This window comes from Paramisgurnus dabryanus, chromosome 3 (genome assembly GCF_030506205.2).
Source record: "Paramisgurnus dabryanus chromosome 3, PD_genome_1.1, whole genome shotgun sequence".
NCBI classification, from domain to species: domain Eukaryota; kingdom Metazoa; phylum Chordata; class Actinopteri; order Cypriniformes; family Cobitidae; genus Paramisgurnus; species Paramisgurnus dabryanus.
The window spans coordinates 31,674,926-31,694,026 of NC_133339.1; the positions used below are offsets into that span (position 1 = coordinate 31,674,926).

General features: G+C 37.2%; 1 protein-coding gene and 1 long non-coding RNA gene across 5 annotated transcripts; one reads left to right on the forward strand and one right to left on the reverse strand.

The window, feature by feature from the left end:
* Positions 1-22: 22 nt before the first annotated feature.
* Positions 23-19,043, forward strand: pdxdc1 (pyridoxal-dependent decarboxylase domain containing 1). Of its 4 annotated transcripts, none has more exons than XM_065271785.2 (24): positions 23-230; positions 992-1,065; positions 1,226-1,294; positions 1,452-1,526; positions 1,610-1,759; positions 2,025-2,214; positions 2,316-2,384; positions 2,690-2,768; positions 2,869-2,953; positions 4,972-5,020; positions 5,108-5,209; positions 5,305-5,430; positions 5,551-5,601; positions 7,206-7,250; positions 14,103-14,163; positions 14,380-14,450; positions 14,805-14,910; positions 15,209-15,380; positions 15,683-15,801; positions 15,877-15,998; positions 16,084-16,176; positions 16,500-16,596; positions 17,368-17,469; positions 17,568-19,043. In XM_065271785.2, the coding sequence occupies exons 2-24, from the start codon at positions 992-994 to the stop codon at positions 17,795-17,797; spliced, it is 2,337 nt and encodes a 778-aa protein (XP_065127857.1). In that variant the 5' UTR covers positions 23-230; the 3' UTR covers positions 17,798-19,043. The 4 variants fall into 4 exon arrangements, with proteins under 4 accessions (XP_065127857.1, XP_065127865.1, XP_065127872.1 ...); XM_065271793.2 differs by having other exon boundaries at positions 1,613-1,759; XM_065271800.2 differs by lacking the exon at positions 7,206-7,250.
* Positions 7,258-14,081, reverse strand: LOC135755493 (uncharacterized). Its single transcript, XR_010535446.2, has 5 exons — positions 12,280-14,081; positions 11,403-11,450; positions 10,352-10,419; positions 9,332-9,448; positions 7,258-8,637 (listed from the first exon to the last, which is right to left on the reverse strand). It is a non-coding gene; the product is annotated as an uncharacterized lncRNA (long non-coding RNA).
* Positions 19,044-19,101: the final 58 nt, after the last annotated feature.

Below are 19,101 nucleotides of genomic sequence, written 5' to 3' on the forward strand. Positions count from 1 at the left end.
GGTTTTCCCCCCTACGTCAGCGCTGCCAGCGTGGAGAGGCATGACATGACACCAGGAAGTAACGCCGTTCAATTGACTACACAAATATCGATAGACAAGGATACGAACGCAGGAATTTTGTGCTTTTTGGATTTTATTCTCTAAAATATACAGCCCGCGACGACGCACAGGGACGCAGAAAGTCCCTGCGACCTGATTTCCATCATTGCACGGATAAGCCACCGGTTAAGGTAACGTAAAACTGATGAGCATTTCATTTCCTGAAGGACTCGTTCATTTGAATGGAGTGCAGGAAGCGTATTCCCTTCCAGTGCCAGGCTGTCATAGAGAGGATGATGCGGAACACAGCCGAATCATACAAATCGACCATATTGATCTTACTGTAGTCTCTTTAATGTACAGTTGTCCGGTTGGTTATGCTGTGTTGAAGAAAAATAACATTGCCACAGATATTGATAGACCCCTCCAAGCACATTGTTTAAAGTTTGAGTTTTCTTGGCCCATATCACCTCCTGCGGCAAAATATTCAGAAAATGAAAGGCTCGTGCTTATAACAAACTGGTTGTGTTAGAGCGCACGAGAACAAGAAATGCTTTTCAGTCTGATGTGGATGAGCTCGCGGCTCAGACCAATGACTTGACGTGGTAGGCTTGTCATTCGACAGGTTTTAGTACAAACACTCTCTGTATCCTGAATATCAAGTATCTTAAGTGTTACTGTAAAGAATTCCAGATAGAGTTTTTTTAATGGACAGAAACACATTTTAAGTCTCTTATTAAGCCAATTAATAGTTGTTTTGTCAAATGCCCAATTATCAATACAGCACAGGGGCCTAAATGTGTCCCACAGGTCAGGTGTGATGGCTTGTAAAAGTCTGAGGAATCATTTTTTTGTAATGTGACAGACAGGACATGCAATGTCATCAATTTTGTGAGCTCTCAAACGTAGATTGCCCACATTCATTGTTTTACATTTTATTCTGTAATTGTAGATGATGGATTCTACACTTGCTGAGATGGGGAACCATCTCACTGATGCCATGAAGATTTTGGAAAGTGGGAAACTGTAAGATTTCATCTTATATTTAATATCTGTACTATTACCATTATTGGATTTTTTGTCATTAGCTTCTACTTTAAGGGCCTTCTTTGTGATTATGTTGACACTACATCAAAAATATACTTTTTTCTAAAAAAAAATTCTTATGCTGTGTGTGTATATTTAGGGAGAAAGAGCAGGTGAAAGATAAAAGAAAGTTGAGTTGGAAAGACATCCCGGGACCCTTACAAGGAGAGTAAGTAGACTACTGTTTACATTTACACTAAAAATTACAATGCACATGTGCACTGTTTCATCAGCATTCCTGAGCTTTGGTCGGTATGTATAAGCTAGCTTCAAACACCTCTGACTGGTCTTATTATCTTCTGTCTTTTTCAATATATTTCCTGCAGTGGACAAGATGTTGTAAGCGTCCTACAGCTAGTCCAGAACCTGATGCATGGAGATGATGACCAACAGAGTCATCGGTAGGGCACAATGTTAAATTGCATCCACGAAGAGACCACGCGTGTACCGTCTGCATGGTGTAAAAACAACGATTGTGTTTTAGCAGGATGCAGTATGTTGGAGAACAGGGACACATGGCTCTATTGGGACACAGTCTGGCTGCATATATATCTATTTTGGATCGAGAGAGAATGAGAAACCTGACCACACGCATCCTGTCGGATACCACTCTCTGGCTCTGCAGGATTTTCAAGTATGCATGCATGCGTTTAGTTTCTGGGCGAATGCTCTTTCCAAATGCTTGTGAAATACTGTCACTACTAATTGTAATATAAATTTGGCTCACAACATAAAATAACATTGGCCATTGGCTCACCTCAGTAAATTTTATTGGCAGTGTGTTTGCTTATATAACTTAGGAGGCAAAACATTGAGTTTTATTACAATGACACGTGATACAAAGTTAATTTCACCAGCGTACACCATTCAAATGTTTTATTTGATACTTTTTTGTATAGATATGAAAACGGCTCGGCTTATTACCACGAAGATGATCGTGATGGGCTTCTGAAAGTGTGTCGGTTTGTTATAAACACTCATTACGAGGACTACGCTACTGAGGGCTTTACTGTGCTCAGCTCTAACCAGCCTGTTATTTACCAAAGTGCTGCATGCAGACCTGGCCTGGGACAACATCTCTGCAGTCAGGTACAATGTCACCTCTAAATCATTTGTTTATGCCACATGATCTGAAATGCTTCATATGCACTTTATAACCAGAAGGCTGTGAACATTTTGTTGTTTTTCAGCTGGGTCTACCTCTGTCAAGTCTTTGTATTGTGCCCTGTAATACCATGTTTGGCTCACTACACCAAATGGTAGGAATGGTTTTTGGATATCATTTATATGTTGTTACATTTTTAAATGAAAAAAATGACTTATTGCAAATGCAAAACAAGACAGACAGAATGATTTAAAGAACTAGTTTACTTAAAGTAAACCACTTATAGCATAATGCTCTTTTCCTTGCAATGGAAGAGAATTTAGATTTTTAATTCAGATTTTGTGTCTTGTTTCTGTTCCTCACACAAAGATGGCAGTGGATTTGGATAACTTGAAATATAGTGCATGTAGAATTGTTTATGGACTACATTTTAAGATGTTTTTTGCTGTCTTTTCACAGGATGTTGCTCTCCTTGACAAGCTCATTAAAGATGACCGAGAGGCAGGGAAGCTTCCACTACTGTTGATAGCAAATGCTGGTCAGTTCATTACTGTTCATTAGTAATGGAAACAATGCAGTTTTTTCTAGCATTTGTTGATTACCTGCAAGCGGTTCCTAAAATTAAATTGTGTTCACAGGAACGCCTGGTGCCGGTCATACAGACAAACTCAACCGTCTGAAAGAGCTCTGTGCTCAGTACAACATGTGGCTCCATGTAGAGGGGTCAGTATCATGCAAGTTTTGTAGTGTCTTTTATATATTATAGTATATATTAAAAAGACTTAAGATGTAATAGAGTGCCGCAGGGATGACGTATTTTTGTGAGACTGGTTCCCTTGCTAAAAAGCTCATTCATTATTTCCTTAGACTCTTGGACTATAGCAAAAATTACTTAAATGTCTAGGGCTGGGTATCGAATCAGATGTTCCAGATCGATTCAATTTCGATTCACAAGCTATCAAATCGATTTTGATTCTCGGGATAAATTTACGATTCCGGTTCTCATGTCGGTTTTTATACTCGATTCTTGATTCAACTCAATGAATATAGATTTAATACAAATACTATATTAATAAAAAATAACAGTGAACATAAGTTTACAAGTGGGTAATTAATATAAAGAAATTAAAATCTACAATACTATCGTTGTCGTCTTGCTTGCGAAATCTAAAATGCTTCCATACCTCTTACTTTTTATGTGAAGGTGGCATCAACGTCGATGAAGCACCTAAAACCGCTATTTTAAGCACTGAATGAAAGAATGACAGGCTCTTTGGTAACATCGCGCAAGGCAAAAAAGAGGGTGACATCTAGTGAGAAAGACTAGTAATTTGATTAACGTTAATCTTACGTTCAATGTTTGCAGAAAAATATGGGGAAAAAATCGATTCTGCTCTTTGAGAATCGTTTCTGAATCGACCACGTAAAAAAAAAAGATTGATCGAAAAATAAATTTTTTGCCCAGCCCTATAAATGTCTTAATAACGCTGGCTGAGTTTATTTTGCAATAATGACTGTGAAACTCTACATTAACTTTAATTATAAAATGGTTTATCCAGTCCTTGATTCTGATTGGTCAATAACAATAAAACACAGCAATGATTGCTGCACCAAACAATTAATTCTGTGTATCACTGTGCAGCACCCTTAGCAACGTGAACATATGTGAAAAGTTCACAGTTGATCAGGGACTATTTTTTCTAGCGGATGAAAAGCTTTTAGTGATTTTACTTTATGAAAGTTGGGTTGATAAATATTTTTTGCTTTAAAGGGACACTCCACTTTTTTAAAAAAATATGCTCATTTTCAAGCTCCCCTTCAGTTAAATATTTGATTTTTACCATTTTGGAATCCATTCAATTAATCTCTAGGTCTGGCTCTAGCACTTTTAGCATAGCTTAGCATTATCAATTGAATCTGATTAGACCATTAGCATTGCGCTTAAAAAAGACCAAAGAGTATGATATTTTTCCTATTTAAAACTTGACTCTTCTGTAGTTACATCGTGTACTAAGACCGACAAAAAATTAGAAAGTTGCGATTTTCTAGGCAGATATGGATAGGAGCTAAACTCTCATTCTGGCGTAATAATCAAGGACTTTGCTGCCGTACCATGGCTGCAGGAGGCGGAATGATATTACGCAGCGCCTGAAAATAGTCACCTTGTTAACTTCCAATAGGAGAGGACTATTTTCGGGCAATGTGTAATATCATAATAGTCTAATCAAATGTAATGGATTATGCTTAAAGTAGTACGCCAGCCTCGTAGATTGTCTGAATGGATTCCAATATGGTAAAAATCAAATGTTTAACTCAAGAGGAGCTGGAAAATGAAAAAGTGTTCCTTTAACATTCATATTGTGTGGTAACCATTTTATAAAACAATAAGGTACTCGAGGGTAGTGCTGTATCGTGAATAAAGCATAGCTAACATAGGGTAAAAACATCATCCACGAGTACACAGCACAGTCTCTGGTACCTTATGTCAGTGGTTTTCAATCTTGTCCTAGGGGACCCACAGCTCTGCATATTTTGTATGTCTCCCTTAACTGACACACCCAGTTCTGTTCATGGATCTCTCCCTTAATGAGCTGATGATCTGAATCAGGTGTGTTAGATAAGGGAGACATGCAAAATGTGCAGGGCAGTGGGTCCCCTAGGACAAGATTGAAAACCCCTGCCTTATGTTCAAGTCTGCCTTCACCTAATTTCGAATTTAATTTTGTTCCCCGTTCTCTTAGGGTGAATTTGGCAACACTTGCTCTTGGTCAAGCCTCCTCGACTGTCATGGTATGTTGGTGTTTTTTGCAGTTAGATTGAGTTTTTTATCTGTTTAAAACTATGCTCATTTGTTGCTTTCTCTCCCTCATTCTCAAGGCGGCCAGCAAATGTGATAGTATGACGTTAACCCCAGGACCGTGGTTGGGCCTACCCGCTGTGCCTGCAGTCACTCTTTACAGACATGATGATCCTGCCCTGGTCAGTGGACAGTTTAATAATATACCAAATTTAAAAGAATTATGTATTTGGATTATGAATGATGAGCATACTTCCTCCCTGCCTGATGGCGGCAGTCTCTAGCAGCCGGTCTGACAACCAGCCAACCAGTAGAGAAGTTGCGGGCCCTTCCTCTCTGGCTGTCCCTGCAGTACCTTGGTCATGATGGGATTATTGAGAAGATTAGGCATGCCTCGCAGCTAGTGAGTACCTTTCCATAGCCATTTAGATAATCCGATGGGCTGCATCATACATAAAGTGCTTTATCACTCCTGCAATATTACTGTGACCTCATTGAACACAATTGATCTGTTTTTCTGTAGAGTCAACAGCTGTTGGAGCATTTAAAGACACTGGCTTCAATAAAAACCTCGGTAGGTAATATTTTACTGATTCGTTCAGCGGTACGTTTGCACAAAGTCCCTTAGGGATATATCACAGTTACCACAAATAATTACCTTATGTACAAAGGAAAAGATTTGGGAGTAACAAGAGGAATAACTTTAGAAGCTCTTCAGACTTGGTGGTCTACTCACTTTGTTGTTTAAGTCTTTGTGAAATTGTTAAAAAGGTAGTTCACCCAAAAATGGAAAATTCTTTCATTATTTTCTCTTGTATAAATGTCTTTTTTATCTGATGAATGCAAAATGGAGATGGAGCCCCTATTGACTTCCATGGTATTCTCTTTTTAAAGGGAACATATCATGAAAATCTGACTTTTTTAATGTTTATGTGCTGTCATTGCATCCCCAGTGCTTCTGTCAACCTAGAAAATTTGAAAAAGATAAAAATCTTAGTTAGATCAAAAGATCAAATCTTATCTTAGTTTTGGTAAACCATTCTCAAGCATGTGAAAAATCAGTTATTGAAATGTATCTCCCCTTGTGATGTCAAAAGGGGACAATAATACCTCCCCTTAATCTGCACTATCCAACCATGGCACTGCCATTTAGTGCAGAAAGAATAAATTACAGCACAATTGAGTTTCAATGTCAACAAACCACCGTCATTGTGATCATTGTTTGCATTTCATCAGATCATTTGCTTTTAAAAGGACACACCCAAAACAAAGTGAAAAAATACAAAGTGGCAATTCAAACATGTTATAATAAATAATCTATATGGTATTTTGAGCTAAAACTTCACATACATACCATGGGGACACCAAATATTTATTTGACATCTTAAAAAAGTCTTGTGAAATGTCCTCTTTAATACTATGGAAGTCAATGAGGCCACTGATCGGTTTGGTTACAAACATTCCTCAAATTATCTTTCTTCATTGTTATCAGAACAAAGAAATACAGGTTTTGTAACAACATGATATTGAGTAAATGACAGAATTTTCATTTTTAGGTGAGCTATCCCTTTAACAATGGCAGCATTTCTTATATTTCAACCAAAAATATCTCTATGCAACAACTTTTGAATGTAGCATTTAGAATAGATTACTGATGTAGTATACAAATTGTACTTTATTTGTATTAGTCCAGCCAAAAATAGTTACATGATTCTGTCATCATTTATTTACCTTATAATGTTTGTGTAATGTGCTTCTTCTGAACATGAAAGCTTAGAATTGAATGAATAACTGGTTTGGTGAATTCAGTGCAATTGTATGCCATTAGAACATGCTTTAATGTTTAATATTTATTTGGTCAAATAGTTCACAGTAAAAGTGTGGTAACTATTAAGAATCTCCTCACCATTAACACGTAACACACAGTTTAACTGTAAAATTGCTTTTATTTTTTGTTGTGATTTTCCACCAAGACTGGTTAAAGTATTTTTTGCCAATGTATTGACCCAGACAGATCTAAATGATGGCCAAATTTCAGTTTTGCATTATTTATTCTAAACATTAAATATTTGAAACATTTCCTTTCTCCCTGTTAGTGGCCCACTTTTCCCATTCAATAAGAAAACATAAGCCTAAACCTTACACGCAAACACTTCTGTTCTGTGTCACCACCATTAGGATATCCTTGACAGTGAAGTGTCTCTCGTCGAGGCTTTGCACATGGTAAAGAGCAGAGTGTTCATCATATATGTGTTTGGCGCTGTGGTTTTGTGACCGTCAGCAATGTGTGCAGCTCTTATACATTAGCGTGGTAGTGAGCGTGGGTGCCTTGGTTTCAGGATGTGGTGTGTCATTCCCGGGTCCCTGTCATCTCCGGGGGCTCGCTGCGGGACGTGCTGGGCTCTCTTATACTCTCTATTGTAGGTGGGACCAACCCTCTGCCTGCTTGATCCCACTCCACTTCCTTCCCCTTCACTCGCGCTGTTTTTTTCACTGTTCCCTCCCTCACCATGTCCACCCATAAGTGCTGGTGCTCAGTTGAAAGGCTTTTATTCAACTAAAGGCCTACCAGTGCTACAGGCATGTGCAAAATACATTTAGTAAATGTCACTTCACAAAGCTTGATGACTTGTTGGGCATCAGTGCTGGACCTCACTATGGTGAAATGGAAAGGGAACTTCAATATGGCATTTGTGAGTGATGGAGGAAAATTTTACAGCGACGTTCCTGTGTCTAACACTAACACTCGTCCTTCAAGAGTTTGTTTGGTATAAAGGAATTCATAAGTTAGCTTTGAAAACAGGAACCGCAGTTTGAACAATTCGTTATATATTGTGATAGGAGACCCCAAAAAGGTAAATTGTTACTAAATGCAAATCTACATTTTGGTTATAGGGACTAAAGGTGCACTCAGTAATTTTAGTCAATGCAAATATTTACCACATCGATATACAGTTAGGTCTGCTGTATAGCATCCATAACTACTATTTAGCATTACTTGAATTGATTTCAAGTACTGACTTCTGTGACTCAAAACAGCCAAAATAGTCCCATAGCTACACCTTTGCACCAAAAAGGCCATATTAGTACACTGTAAAAAATTTCGCCGTAATTTTACGGTAAAGTACTGGCAGCTGGGGTTCCAGCAGTGAACCGTAATTTTACGGTTTCATTACCGTATTCTAAATTACGGCTGTTCTGTAAATTAATAGTAAAATACCGCAAGCCTGTTTTAGCTGTGTACCGTAATCCTATGGTTTCATTACCGTATTCTAAATTACGGTTGTTCTTTAAATTTACGGTAAAATACTGGCAGCAGGGTTTCCAGCTGCATACTGTAATCCTACTGTTTAATTACCGTATTCTAAATTGCTGCTTTGTAATTAAATAATAGAATGGCAAAGATAAGATGAGGAACCATAAAATTACCAAATAGGTTTGTGCAAAAATAACCCAGTCTATAGACATATTTAAACAAATTCAAGTTTATTATAATTTTTACACATCAATTTTGAGGTCATTGAAAAAACTTTTGTGAAAACTTGGGAAAAATGGGCCAGGAACATTCCACAAAGAGTGACTAGCTCTTAACAGGAACAGGTCAGGTAGTCTGAAAGATAAACATAAAAAAAAAACTTTGTAAGCAGTGTGCTAAAAGTAAATTTAACACTACACGTGGCAGTAATAGTGTGTCTCTCATCATTTACTCACGCTCATGTTGTTACAAACCTGATTAAATATTTTTGTTCCGATGAACATGAAGGAATATATTTTGAGAAATGTTTGTAGACAAACCGTTCATGAGCCCCATTCACTTCCATAGTATTCTTGTTTCCTACTATGGAAGTGAGTGGGGCTCATGAACGGTTTGTTTACAAACATAACTCAAAATATATTCCTTCGTGAGTGCAAAAGTGAGTACACCCTAAGTGATTCCGGTAATGATGCCATCTTGGACTCAAGAGTAACTGCACAACATACCCATGTCAACGAGTGCTCACTACGTTAAAACTCGTGTGAATCATGTGAGTCCAAGATGGTGCCGTTACCGGAAGCTAGTTAATACAGTTTATAAAGTTTAAAATATATTTCTTACACAATCACAACCATTACCCCAGAAGACCTTTATTAACCTATTGGAGCCGTGTGGATTACCTCTGTGAAGGATGAATGCACTTTTTTTGGGGTTAAAAGTCAGAAAATGTTCCCTGATCCCTGGACATTTACTTAAATAACTCTAGCATCGGCTCGAAGTTAAAGCTATAGTTCATCTTAAAATGATTTTTTTATGTTTATCAGCTTACCCCCAGGCCATCCAAGATGTAGGTGACTTTGTTTCTCCAGTGGAACACAAATGTAGATTTTTGAGTCCAACCGTTTCAGTCTGTCAGTTGTATAATGCAAGTTGATGGTAACAAAATCTGATATAGAAAAAAAAAACATGCACAGACAAATCCAAATTAAACCATGTGGCTTATGACAACACATTAATATACTAAGAAATAAAACAATTGGTTTGTGTGAATAATCGAACAGTATTTATATAATTTTTTTAACCTCAAATGGCACTTTTCCATTGCATAGTACCCCACGGTTTGGTTTAGTTTGGGTCAGCTTACTTTTGGGAGCTTTTCCACTGGGTGCATTGCGTAGTACCCGATACTTTTTCCGTACCACCTCGGTTGGGGTTCCAAGCAACCCGAGCTGATACCAAACGTGACGCGAAAGCACGAGCGCGTCAGCATTATATATGCTTAAATGCAACTTCAATGAGGCTCAGCGCAGCGCATTCGACTGACGCCATGGGTCGGGTGTTTATACAGAAACTGTCATGTGAGACATAGGTAGTGATAATCGCGATGTGCAAACATCTATTTGTGGTGGCCAATTTTAATTTTGTGGTGGACTGAAAAATAAATAAATGTATGGGAATGTACAGCGACACTCTCACTTGTATGATGTCACAGCAGTAGGCAGCGCAAATATAACGAGACGCCTATAATCCCTCCCACTCCGAAGTGTTACTAAACTCGATGGAAAAGCTAACCACACCAAAGTGAGGTGAGATGACCCGACCCAAACTAAACTAAACCGTGGAGTACTATGCAATGGAAAAGTGCCATAATACAACACTATCCCCAGAGCAATACGCGCATTCACATTACCTTCTTATTCATCTAATGTTTAATAGCGGGTTGCCACCTACTGTATGAGGGCACATATACACTATATGGGGTTTCCAATACAGTTAGTGGTGGTATGCACCTCCCAACCTGCTATTAAACAGCGCATTGAGCACATTTCTCATGATGATGACGACTCACCTGCAGTGTTATTTGTAGATCTAGTCTCGAATAAGCAATGTGACATGGAACCAGCATTTGCAGACACACTGTTAGGAAAGGTAAAAACTGAAGTTAATATCAAGTTAGACACCTGCGTCCATATTTATCAAGCTTCTCAAAATGCCATTTTAGTAGAGTGCTGAGAATACATGAAATGTACTCCTACTTTCAAACTTAAAGGGATAGTTCACCCAAAAATGAAAATTCTGTCATCATTCACTCACTCTCATGTTGTTACAAACCCGCATAAATTTCTTTGTTTTGATGAACACAAAAGAAGATATTTTGAGAAATGTTTGTAACCAAACCCTTCGTGGACCCCATTCACCTCCATAGTGGGAAAAAATAATACAGTGGAAGTAAATGGGGTCCACAAACGGTTTGCTCAAAATACCTTCCTTTGTGTTCATCAAAACAAAGAAATTTATACAGGTTTGTTACAACATGAGGGTAAGAAAATGATGACAGAATTTTCATTTTTGGGTGAACTATCCCTTTAAAGGGATAGTTTACCCAAAAATAAACATTTTGTTATCATTTACACAGCCTCAAAGCCTGTTTGAGTTTCTTTATTTTGTTGAACACAAAAAAGATATTTTGATAAATGATGGTAAGCACACAGTAGACTGTACCCATTGACTTCCATAGTATTTATTCCTACTATAGAAGTCAATGGGTACAATCTACTGTGCGCTTCATCATTTATCAAATTATCTTCTTTTGTGTTCAATGGAGTAAAGAAACTCATACAGGTTTTGAACAACATGAGTCTGAGTAAATGATAACATAATGTTTATTTTTGGGTGAACTATCCCTTTAAGTTTGAAAGTGATTTGATTTGTGTGAATGAGCTGTGTTCTGACTTCGCTCAAACTGTACATCAAGTCAAAGTGAGGTCTGACTATTTCATTAGTTATTGCGATTTCATTTATCCATTGCATTATAAAGACCAACATGCTATTTCACTTTTGAGCACTTGACTTGTGTTTGGTTCTGGTGGCTGTGCAAATATAAACCAAGTAATACTTACTCTTGTCTTTAGCCAATATAAAACATCAAGACACACCAAGAAAGGGATCTGAAAGAAGTAACCATAAATATACGACAGTTATTAATTCAGAATGGCCTTTAGCTCGTTTAAGTTTACTGTAAAACGATAACGTTGTTTTTCATAAGAGGGACCTGTTGAACAAATCCCATATTGCAATACCTGCGTTATAATTAACTAAACAATGTCAAATACATTTAACAACAAGCACAACACATTTTTATAAAAGATATAAAAAAACAAATAAGTTAAAAGATCTCCACTAACGTAAGCTCACGAGCTCAGTCAATCTAGGCGGGAGCTGAACTAATGGTGCGTTCCAGGCAGGTTTTTAAACCCGTGAGTTACGACTTCAAAACCACGACTCACGACCTTATGCGTTCCAGGCAGCCTGTAACTCGTGTTTTTACAACCTTCTACCGGTGAAAGTGCACTGGAACGGCAGTCAAACCCGTGACTTCCCACCCGTGAACTCGTACTAGATCGATGTACTCCCAGTTCAGAGTCGTGAGGCGTGGTTTTGAACTCGTGAGTTACGGGTTACGGGTTGCCTGGAACGCAGCATAAGCCCACATTGCAATACTTGGAGAAAACTTGCGTTATAATTAACTTAACTATGTTAAATACTTTTAAGAACAAGCATAACACATTTTTATAGAAGATATAAAGACAAATAAAAGATCTCCATTAGCTCACAGCTGCGCCGAGCTCAGCTCACCCCACTCAGCGCTCGAACGACACGAACCAACGGTCAACATCAAGGTTTATTATATTAGACATATCGAAATATACTGACAACTGAATAAACATCAATGTGAACTAATTTCAGTAAAGTAACCACGAATGTAAAGAAACTTACCTCATAATACCACCGAAACACTCGTCTGAGGAGAACAGCGGTTAATCCAGATTGCGCGTCTCCTGGTTTGAATAATCACGTGATCAAAGCATTCGGTATACGGACACGCGCCTTACGCGCCTCCGCCAATAATAACATAATAAAAGTAAATAAAGATATAAAAGATGAAAGTAAAGTGCTTCTTCCAGTGCTGCTTCCAAGAAAGAAAGTTGCCTGTTTAGAGCCAACATAGAATATTTATTTAATAAAAACAGAAATATTAATCGACTTTTAATCAAACTAAAGGTTTCATTATCGTGCAGTGTGTCCTCAATATTATTTCTACGTATACGTTCATACAGATTTTGCCCGGTTTATTGAATGAACAGACCTTTTATGACATTATTTATGGTTATATTAAAGGAGTTATGCAGTCCAAAACAAACGTTTACTGTAGTAAAACCATGTTTTGCCAATCAATAAAGCAAGACAACATGGTTAATTTTCATAAGGGTCCTCGATTAAAGGTATGATGTAGGAACACATATAGGATTTTAACTGTTCTTTGCTAGAAGTTAACTTTGAATTGGAACAGTACTTGGCCATCTACTGATGACGTTTCAAAATTATTCAGTCTTTATAATACAAGTCCAGACAGAAAATGCATATTAATAAGTGGCCAACACATACCACTCAGTAATTTCAGTGCAGTTCCTCCCCCACGCTCACCACTCATGCAACCATTTACGGCAAGAAACTGTAAATTTATAAAACAGTTCAGTACCGTAAAATTAGGCCGTAAATTAACGGTAATTTTTTACAGTGTACCTCAAAGGTACATATTGCTACCAAATGTGTATATATATATATACCTGTACCTCAATGGTACATATTAGGACCTTTTTAAAGGGTACTGCAACAATGACAACTGGGGACCATTTATTAACCATTTTATTCTGACAGTGTATAATGTCCTGTCTGGACTCCACTGTCCTGTCTAGTTAAAGCAGAAATGCACAGAAATTGAAATAAAAAGTAAAAAAAAACTCACATGAGCTGACAAATCGAATCATGTTTCATTTTAAATGGCTCCTCACAGGGGCTGAGATCACATGATATTACTCAATATTATCATATTGAGTAACCATTTTTACAGAGTAACTGTAACCATTTTATTGGACTTAAGCATATAGATTCATTTAAGCATACTATAAACAGGCTTTTGTATAATGGCATTAGAAACTAAAACTAATGCTTTTACATAATTCTGTACTTATAAGGTGGTTTAATTAGACGTCTTTATCAGCCAGAGCAACACAAACCAACAAATTGCTGAGTACACCTTTAAGGCAGAAAACTATTTACCGTATATTAAAATCGATCGCTTGATTTTTTTTTAAAGGTTTTACTTATAAAATTTGAAGTCTGTGGTGGCTAAACCTTTATTTGTAGTCTTAAGTAATAAAAATGCCATTTATTCATCATGAAGGTAATCTATTTTTTTAATGATCTAATCTAATTTTAATAATTTCTTCAGTAACTGAGTTTTATGTTCACAAGCTAGCCTTAATTATAACAAAGGTTCCAGCATCACATAGACATTTCAGCAGTAATGCATGACTTTAGGTCATGTGCTACATTGTTCAGACTGACCTGTCAAACCAGTAGCTAGCAAACAAAAAGCCTCTCCATGACATTGCATCAAAACATTTAATACTTAACCAATGTCACAATAACATGTTAGTTCTCACAGCATGACATAAATAATCTTCTGTGCTGTTTTTTGAATGTGTCACAGTTTTATTAGACTCTGTCTCCACCCTCTGTGTCTGTGATGCTTGTAGGTGGAGGATGAACTGAATTCGCCCGTGGTGGTGTTCAGATTTTCACAGGAAAACCGTGCACGTGAGTTTTTCATTTAAATTAAGGCTGTTACTTATGGTTTGTATAAAACTAATTAAAAAATATTATATTTATATTCATATAAAGTTGATTTGAAACAATGAACAAGAGCTATATCATAAAATAAAATAGAATTAAATTAAATATTGTTATTGAATATTATGGTTAGGATAGATGGCAGGTAGGACTTGATGAGTGGCAAAAAATTTTCTTTTTCAGCATCAAGTGGCGGCTCAATAGACGAATATTTTTCGCAGGAGAAAGAAATTCTTGATGCTCTTAACAGATGGGTAAATTATTCTCTCACCAACAAACACTATATCATGTCCTTAAAATAAAAAATAGGTTAAACTGTTTATAATTTTATGGCGAACGAACTGGTAATCTTTGCAATGTTCAGTATTTAATTAAAGTATATTATAGATCATTTTAACTTCAGATTTGCTGGTTTTGATCTTTATAAACATAAAAACAAAGTTGCAAAGCTGTCATTTTTTTATTCCCTGAGTTGTCATTTAATATTTCGATTTTTGCAAATTATTCTTATTACTGTATTTCTCTTAATTTCATCTTTGTAAGGAAGGGCAGATTAAAAAACTTTTGATTTGTTGCTATGCATGCCTGCTTTTGATATGATTTATCAGTTGGGTGAGCAGTTGGCACAGCAGGTGCCTATCTGTGGTGTGGATGTGGTGGAGCTGGAAGATGAAGGAACGTGTGTTCGTTTTAACCCCCTCATGACCGCTGCAGGTATGACTTTTGGGAGGCACAGTAAATAATCACTATTCAATAATCACTCTTTTGAGCTAAACATTTGGCCAAATGTTGGGGTTTGTGACATAAGTCACAGTTTAATTGTATTTGCATTTGGCAGATGCCTTTTATCCAAGGCGACTTACTGTGCATTCAAGCTACCCATTTTGTAGTGTATTTCTTTTCTGGGAATCAAACTTCTTATGACCTTTTGCCATAAAGTGGCACATGTATTTATGTCATATCTTATGAGACCCTTATTCATTGATTTGTTCACACTGTGTTATGTGTGTAGTGCTTGGCACTCAGGAGAATGATGTGGCTGCACTGGTGGAGAAGCTTGCGCAGTTGATTCCCGTGCTGAGTTACACCATGCGATTCAGACAGGATTTCAAAGATGAGGTGTTGCAACAAGCTTCACTTTCTTACATTGAAGACCTGAGCTGGCCCGGTTTAGGAGGTGTGAGGTAAGGGTCATTTCTGAGGTCAAAAGGAATTAATGCATTTATCTAAAGTGCAAAGCTATACATTCTTTATCAGCATGTGTGTCCCTTGGGTTCGAACCCAGGACTTACTGTTCGTTCAAGTTAAACATTTGATCAATATATATGTTCCCTAGGTTTTAAACCCATAACCTTGGCATTGCAAGTGCTTTGTTGTATCAGTTGAGCCACAGCAAAACTACAGGATACATTGACTATATTATTAGTCATGGTGAAAAAAAACAGTTTTTTCTTTGTAACCTAAAGTATTGTTTTTCTTTTATCAGGTATGAGCCCAGAAACACAGACCTTGATGAAGAGAAGAGAGAAAAGAGGGTGGAGAGAGTCAACAGCGACTTGCTTAAGAAACTGAAGGAGCTGGACACAGACTTGAACTTCTCAGCTGGTATGTGACTGATAATGCTGTGGTTATACCACTGCTGCAATTTGTATCCTTTGTGAACTCTTGACTTATGTGCAGGCCCAGAGTTTTGTGAGGAGAAAAATTGCATATTCATTGAAATGGCAACGGAAGACCTGGATGTGGCAGAGTTGGTGGAAACTATTGTATGTCTTGGCAGAGACATTGAGGAAAGTGGAAAGGTATGCACTGATATTCACTAAAGCAATTTCTGTAGTGAGAACCCAATAAATTAGTAATAATGCGCCTGTTTATGTTTGTTACTAGTTATTTGAGAACATGACAGAAGTAGTAAGAAAAGGCATTCAGGAGGCTGAGCTGCAGCTTCAGAAAGCCAATGAAGAGAAGCTTATGGAGGAGGTGAGTTTCTATGTGTCTACATTTTAGTGTCTAAATCAGGAGATAAGTTGAAAATATTTAACTAAACAAAATTTAAGACATCATACAGGTTTAGAACAACATGAGGGTGAGTAAATGATAACAGAATTTTAATTTTTGGGTGAAATAATTGTTACTAGTGATTTAAAGGCTTTTGAATACCACTGTATATGTTGTGGATAGAAAACATTTCCTTTTTTAAATATTAAATAATATACATTTTTTTTATGTAGTGGTTCATTGGTATTTAAACAAGTATGCAATTATTAACGATAGTCATGTGATTCTTTCTATTTATTTTGCAGGGTGTACTTCGACAGATCCCTGTGGTGAGCTCTGTGCTCAACTGGTTCTCTCCGGTGCAGGCTTCTGTAAAAGGAAGGACTTTCAACCTGGCTGAAGGTACAGATTAATTAGACGTGTGAGATAAAGTACAAAAATTGATTCTAGTTAAACTGTTAAGGCAGGGATTCCCAAAGTGTGGTACGCGCACCCCCAGGGGTACGCGAGCTGCCACCAGGGGTTGCGCGAGAGGAAAAATGTAATGGCGGTCTGTTTCTTTAAGTGGGATTTTTCCATACAATAAATAAATAAATAAATGAACAGTAAACATTTCCTTTGTAATCGCTTTTATTTTAAATAAAAACTATAATTTATTAGTTTTTGATAGAAACGTAGAAGACAGCTGCCGTCTTTTTCTACGCACTGCTCTTCTGTTATCCACTGCAGCCGCTATATGCGTGCCAACTCGTTTCATTCATTCCATATATATTATAAATATGCTTAACTGACTGAAATCAGGGAAACTGTCATGTGGGACGTCTTATGATAAAGTTGTTAGTCACGAAAGGAGGAGAGGGACCAAGAGACATTTTCACAATGTTGGACGTAGCTAAGCCCGACGTAGGACTATTACACCCAACTTCTTAACGTCCGGCTAGTGCAACCGGCCTTTGGTTATTTGCGCATGATTAAACATGAGTATTTATGGTGAGAAAATAAAGCTTTTTTGGATTTTTTTTTAAAATGGGGATTGGGGGTGCGCCAACCGGTTGGGACATAGAAGGGGGTGCGCAGGAAAAAAAGTTTGGGAACCCCTGTGTTAAGGTAACTTCAGTCTCATTGTATTAGTTTTTTGTATTGTCTATTATGTAACTTGTTTTTCCTCAACAGGTTCACTGGACAGCACTGAGCCCGTGTACTCGGTTAAAGCCCAGATGAATAAAGAGTCTTCCCCTGAATCTCCATCGAGGTCCACCATCAAACGGTTACCAGGTAACTGTACATCTTGTTACAATCATGTGGTAAAATATAATGTGATTGGGAACACACATTGATGTTTAACCATGTTTATCATGCCATGTGATTCACAGGCCAAAAACTTTTCCGGCGTCACAGGGTAGGTTCAGATTCTATCAGTGATACCAGCTCTGTTGGCCAGCTGGAGGAATCGTTCAGGGAGACGGCACCCACCCAGGCTACTGATGAGGATGTGGCAGAGGTCCCTCAGGAGCATCCTTCACACACAGAAGAGGAAACTGCATCGTCAGATCAGCGTGTACCAGAGGGCGAAAACACAGAGAGTCTTGATATACTTAGATAAGATCATTCTTAGGTGGATGTCAGTGCAGTTGAGCTCTGTATTACAGAGGAATGTGCATATGTGACCTTGATGCCTTGAGCAAGCCACCTCTAAAATTAAGGAATGAAGCAGCTTTAAATGCAAAACACTGGAATTTCCTTACAGTACGGTTTAAGTATATATTTCCAAATCTAACATTAACTACTTTAATGATTAAATAAGCAATTGCAGATTTTTATATTTTGGTTAAACTCAAGTGGTCTCCCCAAAATTCTTAATGTGCACTGCCACCATATCCTTGCTTTATGGGTGACTATGGGTTTACTTCAGATTTCTGGATGCTTTCCCTTATTCCATCTATAGTTTTCTGGTATTCTGCACACTTTATTTACACATGGAATAGGGTGTTTTCGCCTTGCCATCATGATTACTGATGTTCGGAAACGGTTGTCAAAATGTCATGTTTGCCAAAAGCTGGTCTGCTTTGCCTACTCTCCGTTGGCAGAGACTTAAAAGTTGTGATGTTTGAAAGCTCATGCAGCTGTTTCTAATGAAATGACAGCATTATTGCACTTTTATGTACATAATGTCACACTTTAATCAGAACAACTGAATATTTATTTATTCTTTAAACAATTCCTTGGAGGACATTAGGCTATTAAGAGACACTTGTAACATTCGCTATGTTTAAACTTGCTGTAATTTCAATGTAATTCCACAGATTTCCATCCACCACTTTTGGCTATGAAAAGATTATACTGCTCTCACTGTGAAGAAAGTTTCAGAGATGTTTCTTTGAGTAATTGTTACATTTTTTTGGATGTTTATGAAGGTTAAATCAATGTACCCAAATGAAGATTCTTATATGTTGTTCACCAACGTTGAATGTTTTAGCACACAAAATGAAAAATCGCATAGGAACATTGTGTGAATACTCATCCATAAAAATATTATTTAATCACTACTGTTAGATTACATCCGTCCGTCTATTTTGTGTGTGTGGGGGGGTTGGGGCATCAAGTGCTCTTTTTGTAACTGTGCTTCCTTATTTAATAATATAATTGTAGATTTGCTTATCTGTTTCCTTCAAAATGATTTTGTTTTAAATTGTGCAATAAATATTTGGGATTTTCTTAAGGGAGAGGAGTACTGACTTAAAAATCATGTGTCAAAAGCAAGAATAAAATGGCTTTTATAATTACAATAATGTTATTTTACAATGAGTTACTGTGTAAATGACAATAAAGAAAATACTACTAAAGCAAGCAAATAAGAAGTCCGAGTTACTTTTCAAAAGTCTTTCAATTAGACCACATTGGTCTAGA